Genomic DNA, 17648 nt, shown 5'->3' on the forward strand with positions numbered 1-17648 from the left:
TAATACCGCACAGTTATTGACTCACTGAGCACAGTATCCTCTGGAGGAGCGCTGGAGTGGTCAAATCAGAGGCCATCAACTAGACTGGGTTAAAATGTTATGATGTGAACTGATGCATGTTTAGTTTATGAAGACATGGGATCCAGCAGCATCAGAGCTGAGTGAGTGAGAGGATGTGACACTTCTTTATGGCTATCAGACACTGCCATCTAGTGTTAGAAAATCTTGGTCTCAATGGGAAAAACAAAACATTAATTTGTAATCAATAACAGAAATCATTTTAAATGTTATTATGATACATAGCTGATTATTGTTACAATGTTAATTTTAGTAATACTGTTCATATCCCAATTGCTGACATATTCAGATCCCAAATATGCCCATGTAATTAATTCCTAAAATTAGTAGCAGAATAATCTTATCTTTCTAAAGGAGTATTTAGAGATTCATGCTTGTAAAGAGTCTTTCGGCTACATGGACATTTATACAGTGGCTCCAAAATGTATTTGGATACTTAAGGCAACCTGAAATATATATATGTAATTGTATTAGGTAACAATATAATCAACCGATTAAAAAATGTTTTAAAGAAAGATAACAATATTAAGTTGTTTAGTAGCCTAGTTTATTAAAATGTTTAGCGATTTAACAATTGATATACTGTTCAAAGTTAAGATGAAAAAGTATTTGGAAACTTTATTTTTGTCAAATGTGGAACATGATCATAGTTATTGTGATGAACATTTAGATCCATTACTGAACACAATTGTTTAAAACCTTTTAATTTATGGAGTCAGATGAAATTACGCGTTTAATACATGAGAAAATGTATTTAATTTAACAAAATTACTTTGCCACGAGGAAAGACAGTAACGGCAGAGGCCTTCCCTGCTGATTGGATGCCTCCATTGGGCCGATCGAGCCGGGCTTTACATGTTCAAGCAAAAACTGTAGCAGAATGATCATTTAAATGCAATTTTTTCTTAATTGCATTTACACTCACAGTTAAAGGGGTGGTAAAAATGCCATTTTCACAAGATGTAAAATAAATCTCTGATATCCCCAGAGTGTGTATGTGTGAAGTTTTAGCACAAAATACTCAACAGATATTGTTATATAGCATGTTAAAGTTGTCACTTTTTGAGGATTTGCAAAAACGCACCGTTTTGTGCCTGCCCCTTTAAATGCAAATGAGCTGCTGCAGAGGGTGGGGTTTCAATAGCTCGTGTGTTTAACCTGATTACCTCATGCAACGGCAGACACTAAAAATGACAGAAACTGTTCAGCTTTTTATGTTAAAACGGAGTCAGACAAAGATGGAGAGACTCAAAGTGACAACATGTAGAATGCAACATGAGGTCTCTGAATCGTCAGTTGATGAATGTATGTTGCTGGTGTGGAGTTAACTATCTTCAATTCACCTTTGGCTAAGCCCCGCCCCCCTTAGTTACTGTTGCTACCTCCGACAACTTCATCTGGGCTCTGGTTTGGTATCAACATGGCTTTTGCTGTGACGGCTCTTCCTGCTGAAATTTTATCAAACTTTTATAAAGCAGCAAATAAAGTGTCCGATAGAAGTAGGCAAAAGTGGCTGCAATATGCGTTTGAAGGATACATTCAAGACATAGTGCTACCGGTGAAACGCAAACAACAACAAGGCATCCAAATAGAGGCAAAAGCATAACGGTCACAGTAAAAAAATGAACCACAGCATATCCTAATCGAGACGGAGGCTGTGACTAACAATATCAGGAGAAACACTGTTCATGCAAACCTGGGTAGGTCTCTATTCACTTCTATAATTGTTATTATTTACAAAGCAAACGGACTACGCCGGTATAAAGTTGTATTTATTAGCAGCGTGTGCTAGCGTATCAACAATTAGGGCAGAGAACCGAAATCATAACCTAAACCAGCATAAAACTGTCTAACTAGTATAACTTCACAGTAAGGTTAAAAGCTAAATGTATCTTAGAGCAAAAGTGAGCTTGTTGATCTTTGAGGGGTTTCGCTGACTGAGGACGTCCACACAGTTTAATCCAAAGACGACACTTGTCAGTATTTAACTTCGTTTTTGGGAAGGGGAAAAAACGGACACCCCCCTCCAACCTCTCCGGGAAACGCGTATCTGTGTTACAAATGCCCCAGGCACAACGTTTAACCATATTTTTAATAAAACGACGACGTAATAGCCTGCCGAGACAAAAAATATGAGCCGCCTGCGTTGAAGTCAATGGAGCGCCGTGAAAAAGTGTCGGACCTCTGTGGGAGCTCGTTCTTGGCTGCGCTGTGATTGGTCAATCTACATTATAGGGCGTGGCTTAGCCAAAGGCGAATTAGGATATTCTGTCATGGTAATCTATAAATCGCTCACAAAAACTGTTGTGAGATGCACACAGAGTGACTTTCTATTGCATGTGAAAAGATGGATGCTAAAGTTTGAGCTGACTCACAAATGTACTCTTATACAACAACTTTTCCTCTTCGCAACATGGACTCCTCCCGGGGGCGGGGTTTATGTACATTTTAGGGTTGCTGATGTCACTAACCCGGGAGGAATGTCATGTAGTCCTTTTCTTTAAAAGCAAATATCTTCCTTTGCTTTGAACTTTGAGCGTTGTAACTTTGCAGATGTTGTTTATGCTCAAACAGCAACATTTCTCACTAACTAAAGTTAGAAAAGTGAAATCATACTTCACCACCCCTTTAATACATTTGCGATTGCATTTTCATTAAATGTCCAGCAATGAATGTAGCAAAATTCAATGTGCAAACTGCAAATCAAATATGCATTCCAAGCCTAACACGTCCACGCCCCCTCCCTGTCAATCACTGCATGAAGTTGGCCCCGCCCCTATCACCCTGTCAATCACTGCGTGAGTTGTCCCAGCCAGAACAGAACAGGAGGCCAAACTTGTCCTCTCTTCAGAAAACACACGGTACAGAAATCTCACTTCTGCTCGTATTGTTTGGAATATTCTATTATTCATAAATATGCGATATGCCGAGCGAATTATACGAGCAGTAATAATCAAGCTGACATGATTTCTGCTTTTCCTCTCTTTCAGCAAGCGAAGGGAGATTGGATTTATCCAGCATGGCTGTGTTGCCATCCAGTGGATGATGGATGTTCTGCAATAGTTAGGTGGTGTAACATCATTTTCACAAGTTGATAAAGTTCTCAAGATATGTGTTTTTGGGGTAGCCTATTAAGTAATACAAATCCTTTATGAGAAATAAAAACCGACACAATTCAGACGCTAGTTTTCATCCAGTAAGTTTACAGAGCTATAAAGTGAAGGAGGAGAACAACCTAACTCTTTTTGACTTTCTCGGTTTGTGTAAACCAGTTAGGGTTCAGACCGACAGGGTTCAGTATGGTTCAGACTATTTATTTTTCCCTGCATTCATTTCACACACGTGTAGTATAATTATGTGGTTTTGTGTAATTAATACAGTGTATACTTTGTTCTTGATTTACCCCGAAAGAATGGAAGCGAAATGTGACAACATGCCCCATATGAGGGGTTCATTGTAACATGATTATATGACAGATTTAAATGTTATCTGATACATTTATCATATAACATGATTAAATTAATCAGAAATGTTATCAAGTGTGTTACAACTAGCCCGTGCCCTGCACACCACCACACACACACACACACGTTGGTGCAACTACATTATGAGGACTCTCCATAGGCGTAATGGTTTCTATACTGTACAAACTGTATATTCTATCCCCTTACACTGCCCCTATCCCTAAACCTACACATCACAGGAAACATTCTGCATTTTTACATTTTTCTTTATTATGTTTTTTAAGCTATTTGTTTTACGAGGACTCATGAAATGTCCTCATAAACCATGTTTAAGTTGTAATACCACCAGTGTAATACACATGTCATTATACAAATTTGTGCCCTCATACAATAAATAATTTGTGTCACATAAACAAGCACACGCACACACACACACACACACACACACACACACACACACACAAAAACACACACACTAAAGTTCTCAATAATTTATTGTTCAGGTCAGAGTGTCTTGTTAACTGGGTTTGAGATCTTTAATACATTGCATTTCTATTCTTCAGCCTCTGAACCGACGAATCCCAGTGTTCCAGTTATAGACCGATGTTAACCAGTGCTTGTTCGGTGTTGAGTTGTTGATGTTGCTGGCTAGGGTTCTTCTTCTTCTTCTGTGGTTTCCCAGCTGTCATCTTCAACCCCGCTGGACGACCGCTGACTCCGGCCAGAAAACTTCACCACCTTTGTAGGTTTCTGTGATGGAGAAAAAAGTTTTAAAGTCGCAATGAATCTGACAGTTTCTTTATTTTTCTGTACATATGAGTGAAGCAGGTTATCTCAGAAAAAAAGTAGGATGGGGACTTGTTTACATCAGCTAATTGTTGGTTGGTTGAATGTGGAGATGTGGGCGTGGCTCTGATGAGAAGGCGGGGCTAAATGCAGACTATCAGTAGATATAAGAAAGGGGCGGAGTTTAAATTATCCAGCATGCATCATTTCACTGGAAGATTGAGTTTTTATAGATGTTTTAATTAGTGCTGGGCAATGATTAATCGCATCCAAAATAAAAGTTTGTGTTTATAATGTGTGTGTACTGTGTATAATTATTTTGTATAGGCTCTATAAATACACACACATGCATGTATATATTTAAGAAATATTTGCATGTACTGTATATTTATTTATATATAAATACATCATTTATATTATATATAAATATTTTATATATAAATAAAAAAAATCTTAAATATAACCATGCATGTGTGAGTATTTATATGTACAAAATAATTATACACAGTACACACAAACATTTTATGTAAACACAAACTCGTAAAAAAATAATCGTTGCCCAGCATTAGTTCTAACAAACAATCATGAAAAGAAACATGCATAGACGAATCACAATAGCATGCATTTACAAAATAGTGTGCATTTTCATTTAATGCACACTTTAAAAGTGTTCACTTTGCATTTACATGTAATTTCAAACCCATGCTTTTTTTCACAGGCATTCACAAGAGCAGCGTGAGCATCCAAAATGTGTGCTATTGTGTTTCACAGAAGAGTTGGAAACATGATGAAGGCGAATAAATGAAGACGAAATTAGCTCCGCCTTTTAAAATGTGAATTAGGATCAAACCTGTTTGTTGGTCACTCCCCGTGGATAGCGTGCGACGTCGTCTCTCCTTCGCTTGACCTTTTCCCAGTCGTCTTCCCAGAGTTCCCTCCTGTAGTCAGATTTCTGCGTCAGGATTCGCTGGTAGATCTTCTGGTTTTCATTAGTCACCTGTAGAAGTTTGTCCTTCCTTTTCTGTGTGTTCAGACTGTAAAACCAGATATATACAGTAACATTATCATAACATAACATAAATAACATTTTCAAATTAAATTAAATTAAATATTAAAAAAATATCTTATTCTTTATTATTCTAAATAATTTCTAAACGTTTAGATTTATATACATTATATATATATACTTTTTTTGCGTGATATAAACTCAGAATTGTGAGATAAAAAGTTGCAATTATCTTTTAAATTGTTTTATTCTGTGGCGGAAAACAAGCTTCCATAATATAGGCTATATATAAACGCTAAATGAAATAAAATAAAACATTAACTTAAACTTATTTTATTTCATTTTAGTACCCTTTAAGCCCACTTTCAACTTTGAAGTCAAATTCTCTAAAAAAAGAGAAAATAACATTTTATGCTGCTCATTATTTTAACCAATCCAGTGATTTGTTACTTCCCTGGCATTTTTTCTATTGCATACCAATCACATTTGGCAATGTTGAGTTAGCCCCACCCATGTGCATGCGGTCTCAGGGGACCTCACACAAAGTCACCCCAAAACGTTGGTGTTTCGGGACACTTCAGAAATCAACACATTTCTGCAATTTTCAACCATTTCTTTGGTAACTACATTGATATGTCAAATAAGAGATGTATTGTTTTTTGTGTATGAACAAATAGTACATTATCATTTTATATCATTTTTCTTTAAATGGAAAGATGAGTTTTATTAGCTTGTGTTCAAAGCTAATCTCTAGGTCAAACCATTAGCCTTATAGAAAGGCTATACTGCCAAATAATTAATCATGTGAACTGCAAACAATAAAATGTTTTCATTTTACATAAATTCATTTACAAATAAATACATCATAAATTGTTTTGTAGAGAAGATTATTTTCATAAATTAACTTTTTTGTAAGATGGGCTTAAATGGCACAGTGCCACAAAACGCATGCAAACTATAGCCAACACAAGCTAACCTTGAATGAAAAAACGTAACATTTCTCAATGTGGGCACAATGGAAATTACTATGATACTTAGTCCACAGTATAATTAAGCTACATGCATGTATTTGTAAACATATCTTACATTTGTAAAGGAAAACATTGTCTTTTTTCACCATTACTCACTGTGGAACCATTTACCGGTAAGCCCACCGTATGTGTTTCAATGAGGAATCTCTCTAATTGCAAGCTTTGATACATTTTCTGAAAGTGTTTAATGATAACATTTCTTTGTGGGATTTTACCTTACTAACATTTTACCTTACTACCTTAATTTACAACTATATTTTTAGATAGGCCTACAAATTGTGAGATAGAGATAGAGCCCAAATAAAATAGAGCCCATTTTGTCCTAAAGTCCTTTATGTATAACCGGGCATAATTTGGGAGCCACGCTGAGTTAAGGCTTGAGATTCCGGGGATGGAGAGGTCCCAGGGCTACCCTACATTCCCCACAGTCCTGAGCCCCTGGGACCGTCCGGCTCCGAGATACCGCTACTTCCTGTCCAGCTTTGACCAGGCAAAACTTGGGACCAAAGACGTGTTGGGGCTCCGGACTCTGGGCATGGAGGGGTCACCCATTGGTCCCCCTATGCCGGGAGTATTGAGCCCCAACTCGGCTTGGATTCTATGAAAAAAACCTAGACTTAGATTGTGGTGGGCTTAAAGGAACACTTCACCTCTGGAAAGATGAATGTGTATTTAAAATGGGTCATTTATGTAGAAGAAATGTGAAATTATTTTTGAATTTGGAGCCTTCTAGAGTGAGAAAAGCCAGAAAATGTATTTTTGGCTTATGGGGATGAAAGACAACAACTCCCAGAATGCACTTGCTTCGCTGCCCTAGGAGGCCACGCCTACCGGTAAGAGATCGCAGTAAACAACAAGGCTATGCTACTAGTGAGTCTCCGTGAGTCTGCCCAGTATTTTGATGTCGCCCAAAATGTCCAGGATTCGGCTTTTGCGTTCTACAGTCGCCATTCCTCATGTTTACTGTGACGAGCAGGAACGAGACTGACGGCCGCGGAGAACGATGCGAGGCCGGTGGCGTGATTACTGATGAGTGGCGCCGGCGCCTGTGAGACGCAGCGGTCTCGTATCTCTCACGGAGGAGCGGGAATTTTCCTAGCAATGTTAAAACGCACATCAACCGATCACTTGTTTAGCGTTCATGTAAACACTACATTCAGATTCACCAATCGGAATGAATTCAGTTAGATTGAAACAAAAGGTGTGCATGTAAACTATGAATGCGACTGCAGAAAGCAAAAGCCGAATCCCGGACAATTTGGACCATCTCGACGGCCGGACATGTCCGGGAAAAAGAGGATGGTCACCGCTACTACTCAGCTTTCTCCACAGAATAAGAAACTGTTAGCTTAGCTTCCAAAAAAAAAATAGCTGACACTATTTGTACATTCTGTGAGTGAGATCCCTCTATGGGCGGGTTGAAAACATGCGGAACAGCGCCTTCTACTGGATAAATGATGAGCTAGTGTTTGTAGTCTTACCCTTATTCAAAGAAATTTGACTTCCTGCTTTTTATGACGCAAAATGACGATTTTTGCGTCATAAAAAGCAGGAAGTGGAACACTTAAATCCTTATTTCTCCCATCTCAGGGGAAAATAAGGGAATAAACCATGACCATTCGAAAATGTGACTGGGTTTCTAAATATACAAAGTCTAATGCAAATGGGTGAAGTGTTCCTTTAATAGGTACACTTACCTTAGTTTCTGAACATTTCTCTTTTTGATTTTGCTTAAATTGATGTACTAAAATTTCTCCTTTTAATTTAGTTTAAATTGATGTACTAAAATAACTAAAATTGAAATAGAAATGTATAAAACTATATATATATATTTATTTATTTATTTATTTTAATAAAAATGACAAAAACAGAAAAAAGCACTAAGGGTACTTTTACACAAGTACTATAAAAATGGGAAAGTTCTTCCTTTGTGTTTTTCGTGTACTGACGACAACATTAAAACGATCACTGTTCACACGAATCCGCGAAAACGAGTTAAACCGTTGTATTCTGCGATGTAGATGACGATGTCACTTTGTAATGAAACACACGCGTCTATAGACTGAACACGCAATATGCATATGCCGTTTTACACAGAGACGATGACAGTATCATTTTCAAAAACTTGCACTTTGAATCCCGTTTTCCAAAGTTTTAGTTTTCACCGCAGCAAAAAGCAGTTCTCGTGTGAATGAACGGGCAAAGCGCATGAAAAGTTTTCAGTCATATAAATGACTACTAAACCTTTATCTAAAATTAAAATCAAACCACATTTTAATACGATTAAAAATATGAATTAAAAGTTATTATAGCACATTAACAAAACTAAAGTTATAGTTGACATTTTTCTGAAGAAATTGTGCATAATTTGTGGAAATTGTGCATAAAATCAAGCACGATTCAAACCTTTTTAAGCAAACCACCAATCCTCCCATGATACTGTAGGATCCCTCAGGAATGATGGGGAATAGGTTATGTGTCTCTCAATTATTCATAAAGGCTTTGACAACAGCCAAGCATTAATGATTAAGACTGTCAGTTTGAGATGACATGAGACACAGCGGGAGATCCGACAACTGAAACCCAGCTCAAATAAACACCTCACTGAGTTACTATGATAACCAGCTAAACACTGACATCTGAGCACTCACACACACACACACACACACACACACACACACACACCTGTGCTGAGGGTAATGGTTCCTGTGGTCCACCAGTCCTTTAGAGCGAGTGATAGCAGAAAGTCTGCTGGCCAGAAGATGATTGTCTCTCTCTATGATGGACATCCTTTCTTCCTGCAACTGAAGACAACAACTGTTATCATGCATTTCATCTACTCCACATTACTTCATAACACATCACTGTAATGCAATAGTACTGTTATAGAGCTCACAAAATCATTTTTGTCTAGGCTAATAATTATTGGAGTACGTTCAACTGTTTGGTTACCGACATTCTTCAAAATATCTTCTACTGTATGTCCAGCAGAAGAAAGAAACTCATACAGGTTTGGAACAACATGATGGCAAGTAAATGATGACAGGAAAATACATTCTTGTTTACATATTAATTAATCAGACACCTGGACTTTCTTCAGTTTGTGTTGAACATGTGCCGGTGTTTGGATGCCCTTGGTGTCGACCACAGGTTTGGCCTCTCTCACCTGAGACAGAGAGATAGGGAGGAAAATATATATATATATATATATATATATACACACACACACACACTCAGACACACTCTCTCTCTCTCTCTCTCTCTCTCTCTATCTCTCTCTCTCTCTCTCACGCACACAAAGCATTATTATAGTTGACAACAACCCCATAAAATCATAAGCATTAACTGAAATGAAATAAAATAAAACAAACTTATTCCATTTCAGCTATGGTTGCCAACATTTCAAATTTTCACTTAGTGACTTGATGTACTAAAATAACTAATAAAATGTCCCGCAAAATCAAACATGCTAATAAACCAAACATATGCAAACCCCTGTTAAGCATGCCAATAAAGCAAACATAAGCATAACCCATCAGACCTTGTCTCGGTGTTCCTCATAGCTCGACTGCTCCCATTTCTGCTGCAGGAACCGGTTAGCTGCAGGTTTCAGAGGCTGGTAGGACTTGTGCATCACTTCTGCTTCACAGATGCTCCTGATCTTCTTCTTTCTATTTATTAAACGGGCAGTTCTGACCCTTGTTGCTGATTGGTCAATAGTGGTGTCATATTTAAAGATCTGCATCCTTCCTTAGCAACCACCCGTAGCAACATGTGTTTTTGTTGCTTTTTTTTGTAAACACCTCTTTCAAAAAAGTTTTTTTCACTTGATATATTTCCCATTAAATGGGCCATAATTACAATTAAATACACATTTATTGTAAAAATTAGCTTTTTTAAGATAGTAATTCATATTTCAAAACAGATTAGTTCCTCTATAGAGCGAAGAGTGTCACAAATGGTCAGAAAATGACTTTGAAAAATGAACCCACTGAGGTAAAAAAAAAGAAAAGAAAAAGGAAAGTGTGACAACTTGTCCCAGTCTGCCTTATGCAGTCTACCAGAATTGTGTCATGCAGCTTGGTTAAGTTATCTGACTCGATTGCGTAAATGCTTGAATTGGCTAATTAAAACAAGCCAGATCAAATCTGATTGTGATTTGTGAACGAATTGATCTGAAAAGCCAGGAGAAGTGATGTTGAGGCTGCAGTTCCTCTTTTGCACACCAGATGGTGCAATCCCTTCATCATCTGATCTGATCCAGTGGGAAGCAGCCTTGTTTTGCAGTCCTGTGAAGTTTGCAGAGGCTCAGGAAAAATCAGCCTTTCCCGATTACCGTGCTGAATTTCACTGCGTTTTCATGAAAACGATCCGTATAGCTGCATAATAAACATCTGCTCGACAGACAGCATGAAAACTGCGTCGAAAGGCAATAATATCAGGCTTTTCTGCCACGTTGTTTGTTGAAATTATTGCAGGGGAAAACATTTAAGTCACAGTTAATTATATGGCGTTTAAAACAATACAGACTGCTTCAAATCAGCTTAGGAAAATAAAAGTGTTGATGTTGTAAAATTAATTCATTATAAAATTCATTATTATATTAATTCAGCTCTACAGAAGACAATTATACAACAATTCTGTTCAATGTTGATTCAACTCAGTTTTGTTGATTCTGCAAAGTTCATCAATTATGAAACGAGTTCAATTCAGCAATAGTGTTGTTATTCAGATCAATTCAGTTCATGTTGATTCAATTCAGTTCAATGTTGTCGTTGTCGGTGTTGTAAAGTTAGTTTCACAATGTTAGCATTTATTCGGACAATATCTCGGAAAAAGAAAGATTTCTATGGTTTAATTGTTATATGCAGAAATATTGAGCTCTAGACAGTGCAGGTCTTCTTCTCTCTTAAATTATGTCTCTTTCCCCTTAACTGTTGCCATCCTGCTAGCGCTGTTTTTATTGCCTTTTTTTCCGTAGGCTATCACATATTTTCATAATCATCATCATTTAAGTTGTCATTCGGAAGCTTAAACACACATCCTGTGAAAACCGTCTTGATATTGGACATTGTGTGTGTGAGCGATGTTCATAATTCAACATTTATTTGAACTATTTTACAATCAGAACTTTCTAATCTTGACAAGTTAACACACATATCGTCAGAGAGGTCTCAGACTCAGGGTTCCTTATTAAAAAGTATTTTGTAAAATACATATTTTGTATCAAATAAAACCTGTACATTTGCTTAGTAACTTTTTTTTCACACTTTTTCAAACTTTCTCAATTGATTTTACTAGATTAAAAGGTGAAGAAATGTAGATTCTCCTGCTTCTCAGATGTTTCTCAGTAATCTCACGAATGTCTCCTCTAGAACTGGTCTTCTTGATCACGTGAGTTCATCTGTGCTTTCTAAAACAGTGATGCCAAAAAAAGTACTTTATACATTGAGTTTCATGTCTGTGCTCCAATTTGCCAAGACACTAGAGCTTAGATCGGGCCCAAAAAATCAAGCCCGACCCTACCCGAGCCCGTGCACGTTGTGTCCGAGCCCGGCCCGGCCCGACACATTAACTGTAATTATGAGCCCGAGCCCGATTTAAACCCGACTATTTGTTTAATACGTGGGTCGTTATAGGCTAACTGACGTTCTCTACAATTCCGAGTTGTTTGAACTAACGTTACAGAAATCTGTTTAGAATTATCTTAATGAATAATGCAACAAGGACGAAGCATGTAAACTGCGTTGTTTGTTTATTCAGAATGGAATGGATCGCAAGTGGATCCGAATGAAAAAACGTGAACAATGATGAACACAGAAAATGAACAAGAATGAACTTTGGACCTACTACTCTAATATAATTCAACAAGGTTTTAGAATATAGAATATTTTTTAAACAAAATTGCGTCCACAGTTGCTGGTTTCAGAGCGGTCCTCCTCCGATCTCTCTCGTTCGGTGCTGCGGTCATAAGCGAGCAGCGCACACACAATGCACTCGACAAAGCCAACACATATGTTGTCACTGCCCACGACTTGTTTAAATGGCTCCATACCACCGACTTTCCACCAAACTTGTTCAAAGTTAATTCTCCTGTTTTTATTTATTTTTATTTACATCTTCAAGCTTGCACTTGAGCTACACAATACAGCACAGCAGTCCCGGTGTGATGCGTGCGAGTGAAGGAGACGCTGCGCATGACACGTGACGTGCTTTTATCAAGGGCCCGACCCGGCCCGAGGATAGTGGCGGGAAATATCGGCCCGACCCGGCCCGCGGGTCGGGTCGGGTCAAGTTCGGGCTCGGGCTCGGGCAGAGAACCTAAGCTCTATTGCAGAATCTCTCAAGATCAAATGATCTTAGCACAACATCACCTTGTTTTATATCCGCAGGTATTGTATCATTGATCGTGTTGAACACAAGCGTCCTGCTCTCTATTGATTGGATAAAAGTAATAACTGACAGCAACTCACATGCTTGTCCTGTAGGAACGGAATCAAGTGTCCCAAAGACAGATAGATTGCTCTCAGCTACAGCACATTGATGTGTTCCATGGTCCAGGGGAACACCCATGAGCCTCTGACTGTTCTGCATTGCCAGACAGCCCCCCAACCTGTCAGAGAAGCATCGGTTGTTACCACCATTCTCCTTGCTGGTATATTCCCCAAAGGAACACCTTGATCCAACCTGCTTCTTCTTATCCATGGACGCAGAGCCTGAACACATTTATGTGTGACCTTCAGCTTCTTGTGTAATTTGGGGTGGAGTTGATATTTGTTGATCCACCATTGGAATGGTCGTGCTTTGAGCAGTCCCAGAGGCACTACCTTTATTGCTGCCGATATCATCCCCATTAACTTTTGAAACTGTGCCAACTCCATCCGCTTGCCTAAGCAAAAAGATTGTGCCAGGGTGGATAACTTTGTTACCCTCTGTGGGGATAGAGATGTTGTCATTGTTAGGGTGTTCAAAACAGCATTGCCTCGTAACTTAAGTTGATCATGTTCACTTCTTTTTAAGTCTTATCAGTTTAAACATTCAAGCTGAGAGAGGTTATGGCTTCGGGAGGGGCGGATGTGCGTGTGTCATTCAGAACACAAGACAAAATAAGAGTGTTCTTGCACAACAGAACATGGCAAAATAATTGTTTTTACTCGATTGTACTATTTTGGTGAGCCGAAATCAAATTCAATTAATTGTACAGCCCTAGCTGACACCACTCTGGTAAATAAACGGGGAGAGAGGGAAAGGCCAAAGGGGAGGACCTTGAATTGATATGCTTGGCCTTGAATAGCAAAGTGAAGGAATTTCCTGTGATCTGGATAAATAGGCACATGGAAGTATGCGACTTTGAGGTCTAGTGTTGTAAACCACTTGTTTGGTTCTATAACCTCCAAGATTTGGGCAGTGGTCAGCATCTTGAATGGCAACACTTTTATGTATGCATTCAGACGTCTTAGGTCTAAGATGGGTCGGAGACCACCATCTTTTTTGGGCACGAGGAAATAGTTTGAATAAAACCCAGTGTGCTGTTTGTTGGGTTGTAGCTGAGTAGTTGCCTTCTTCCACAGAAGGGTTGCTATTTCTTTGGATACAATTTTTGCCTGGACTGAGTCCTTGACCACAGTTAAGTGGATACCTGAAAACGAAGGAGGTCGTCACCGGAACTGGATCCTGTATCCGTTTTTTATCGTAGTGAGTACCCAACGATCTGAGATTTTCTTCTCCCAGCTGTCCAGGCATAGCTGAGAACAGATTCCGGCAGCTCCTGCAGGATTGCTACGCAGTTCCCCCATAGGGACCTGAGCCCCTGGGGTACCGCTTCTTTTGTGGTGCATCTCTTACTGAAGTACGAGACTGAGCCATTTGTGAATGTCGTGGTGCTTGTCTGGCCCTTCGGCTGTTATCAAACCGCAGAGAATGAGTATTTTGTCTTCCATTAAACTCCCATGGCCCTGGTCGACTAAAATGAGGAGGATGAGGGTGCTGATAGCCTCGATGTGACTGCCTAGTTGCTTTAGTAGGACCAAATGTGGTTTGCACTTTATCAAGTGTCGACTGAGAGTCTGGATTAAAAACACGGCCTGGCGTGACAGGCACTCTTCTACGCCGCGCTTTCTCCGCTTTATCAAGTGTCGACTGAGAGTCTGGATTAAACACACGGCCTGGTGTGACAGACATGTAGGTCAGTTCCTTCTTGATAGTATCAGTCAGGGAGGTCTGTGCCAACCAAATCTGTCTACGAGAAAGTATTGCAGATGACATAGAGGCCCCAATGTCTCTAGTAAGCTGGGCGTGCGTGACCAGGGCTGCATCGACCAGCCCCATAATGTTTATTTATGAGTTTCCGTAAAGAAGCCAGAATTATGGCTAAGGCATTACCAGATCGAGCTGCACGTGTGGCTGAGTTGGAGGTTCGACACACTAAGTTATCTGTCTTCTCACACTCTTTCCGGGGACTCCGTGGGTCATCAGTCACCCGTTCTAGACCCAAGGGTGTTAAAGATGCCATTTCATGCTCCACCACTGGCATACCTCCCATGCCCGTTTCTGCAGCATATTGTATATTAGCAAAACGTCTGCAACCAGCATTGAACTGTGGTGCAGCTTTGGGGTTATTCCAAGCTTTGCTTAGCATTTGTGAATAGTCCCCAGTAACAGGGATCGAAACAGATGGTTGGGACTGGGAGACCCCAGCCCACACTCCTTGCACAACTGATGCCGTTGATGCCTCAGCCGGTGTTTCCATTCCTAAAATACTTGCAGCGCTTAGAATTCTGGTAAGGATGTCAGGTTGTGTACTGTCTCTATCATTAGCAGAAGACCTGGACTCATCTCCTTGATCTTCCTCACCCATATCCTGATCATTACTACCAAAAAGAGTCATGAGCATGGAGAGAAATAGTGTTAGGAATGTTACCTCTTCCTCCCTGATTTGGAGGGATATCGTCTTCATAGACTACAGAAGAAACTGCATGCTGTTGTTTGTTTAACCCCATATTCTGGGGCCTTAAATGATCCATCTTGCCAGGCAAATCCCGTAAAGTTGCTAGAATTTGTATCTGGGTCTCAGCTTGAGGGTCTGAAGTCCTTGAGCATCTTCCATCAGAACAGCTAGGTCCATCATGAACTTCAACAGGAGAATGTTCCCGTCTCCGTTTAAGGGATCGTGCATCAGCCATTGATTCTGATGCTCCTCTATCATGAGTTCCTCATTCAAAAAGGCTAGCTCTTTGCATAGGCTAGCCCGAGGATGCATGGTAGCATGAAAATAACGGCACAGAGGTTGACTTATGATTGTAAGACAGCTGCGTACAGTTGTAGCTCGGATAACAAAAAAATATTAATACTGAACTGTTGCTGTGTAATTGTCAGAGAAAAAACAATGAGCACTCAAACACACCAAACCAACCATTACTAAAAACACACACAAAAACGGATTTTGCACGGGCACTTTGCACTAGTATAGTAATAAACCAGAAAAATATATATATCAAGCGTAGCGTTAGTTCTGGCAGATCACGTTAGTCAAGCTTGCATCAGCTGACTATCAGCTGATCCACATCTACCTATAGTAATATCGCGTTTCTCAGGACGAATTACCCTCCTCCATCCCCAGCTCCTCCTCTCGTCAGTCAGGATTTGGCATTCTGATTCCCCTTCTCGAATTATGTCGTACTTAAAATCTTGAATTAATGATATCTGCAATACATTCATGTTGGTTCTGTTCTGTTTACCCCAAGGGGGGTTATTGCTGTTCTCCCTGCTCTTATCCATGCTAGGCTGCATGGATGCGCAGGAAGTTCTCGCCCAGAATGGAACCATACCGCAATCCAAACTGTATGCTAATTGTCAATCATATATGACGATATGAGTGGTCCTGACAGAAAAACTTAAAGCTGCAGTCGGCAAGTCTGGCAGACTGAGGGGACTTAGCCAAAATGTTTAATGTTTACAACTCTCATGCCCCTCCCCCACTACCACTGAGCAGCCTCCTATCGAGTTTGCGATCTCGTCAGTGCGTGTGCACTTTTTCTCTCCGCCATCTCGCTTTGTACAATCCAACACACCTGCGAACTTCAGGCGTGTGCATGTGATACTGTAACGTGTGCGAGGGGGGATCTGTGGCGTGTGCACGAACTGACAGTCAGATCTCCCACAGCCCTGCGCTGATTGGACCAGAAGAACCGGGAGCAGTGGATTTTTGCAAAACAAATAACAGGCTCTAGGTGGAGGAAGAAGCGCAGGTTTTTTTCTAAAAAACTGTTGCTCTGTTCTGTCTGAGCATAGTGTTGGTTTCAGTGAATATGATAGAAAAAATCTTGCAGACTTCAGCTTTAATTTCACTGAGCCGCTGCGAACAGTGTGGAGTCAGTGTGAAAATTAAATTTCTTTCTTTTACATTTTTTTTTATATTTTTATTTTTATTATATATTTGTTTGTGTGCAAACACCTATCTATGCGTGAACGCACGGATCAAAACAGGTGACAGAATTCCCTCAGCTGCGAACAGCAGATCAGCGGGTAAACAAATAAACCTCCTTTCAACTGATATGAATAATAGAGCAAAAAATTACTCACCTCATCCGTACGCTTCTTAAATGGTATCGTTGATGCACAGGAGAGTACATTTATTAGGAGGTGGATTCCTCCTCATTGTAGAAGAAGATATATTTTAGGTCATTTATTCCTGCTGCGATTAGGTTGTACAACCACACCCTGATTTGAAGTATGTGCAGAATCGTGAGGGTATGTATTTGCATTGTGTGTAAAGTGTGTATGTGTGTATTTGTGTGCATATACAGGTATATATGTATATGGGTATATTCAGGTATGTACGTACGCATAGGGATATGTATGGTATGCGTATTTGTGTATATACATGAATGCATGAATTGCGTAGATGCATGAATGGAAGTTGTTTATTTAGAATATTTACTATTTTAATATTTTAGTCTATATTACCATAATAACTTATTTTAAATAACATAGTGAAAGTTTTGCTTGGACTAGGGGTTGAGTGGTATTGTTTGGTACGATATGTAATGTGAGAGTATTGAGTGTGTATGTGGGTAAAGGAATTAGAGGTGCTTTTGAATTTGTTATGCTAAGTAGGTCGTTGTATGGAATTTTGTTATTGATAGATATTGAGATTATGTGGATTATTGATTGATTGATTGATTGATTGATTGGTTCATTTATTGTATTGTCTATTTTTGTCATGCGTATTGTCTTGATTTTCTGTTGGTTGCTGTAACACCTTAATTTCCCCTCAGGGAATAA

General features: G+C 39.4%; 1 protein-coding gene across 2 annotated transcripts; it reads right to left on the bottom strand.

Moving 5' to 3' along the window:
- Positions 1–4129: 4129 nt before the first annotated feature.
- On the bottom strand, positions 4130–10056 carry LOC306993159 (sperm axonemal maintenance protein CFAP97D1). 2 transcript variants are annotated; one of them, XM_079602753.1, is made up of 5 exons: positions 9907–10056; positions 9451–9531; positions 9051–9169; positions 5179–5362; positions 4130–4292 (listed from the first exon to the last, which is right to left on the bottom strand). In XM_079602753.1, the coding sequence occupies exons 1-5, from the start codon at positions 9997–9999 to the stop codon at positions 4191–4193; spliced, it is 579 nt and encodes a 192-aa protein (XP_079458879.1). In that variant the 5' UTR covers positions 10000–10056; the 3' UTR covers positions 4130–4190. The 2 variants fall into 2 exon arrangements, with proteins under 2 accessions (XP_079458879.1, XP_079458880.1); XM_079602754.1 differs by lacking the exon at positions 9451–9531.
- Between the last annotated feature and the right edge of the window lie 7592 nt (positions 10057–17648).

The sequence above is a fragment of the Phoxinus phoxinus genome, assembly GCF_949152265.1.
Source record: "Phoxinus phoxinus genome assembly, chromosome: 24".
Taxonomy (NCBI): Eukaryota; Metazoa; Chordata; class Actinopteri; order Cypriniformes; family Leuciscidae; genus Phoxinus; species Phoxinus phoxinus.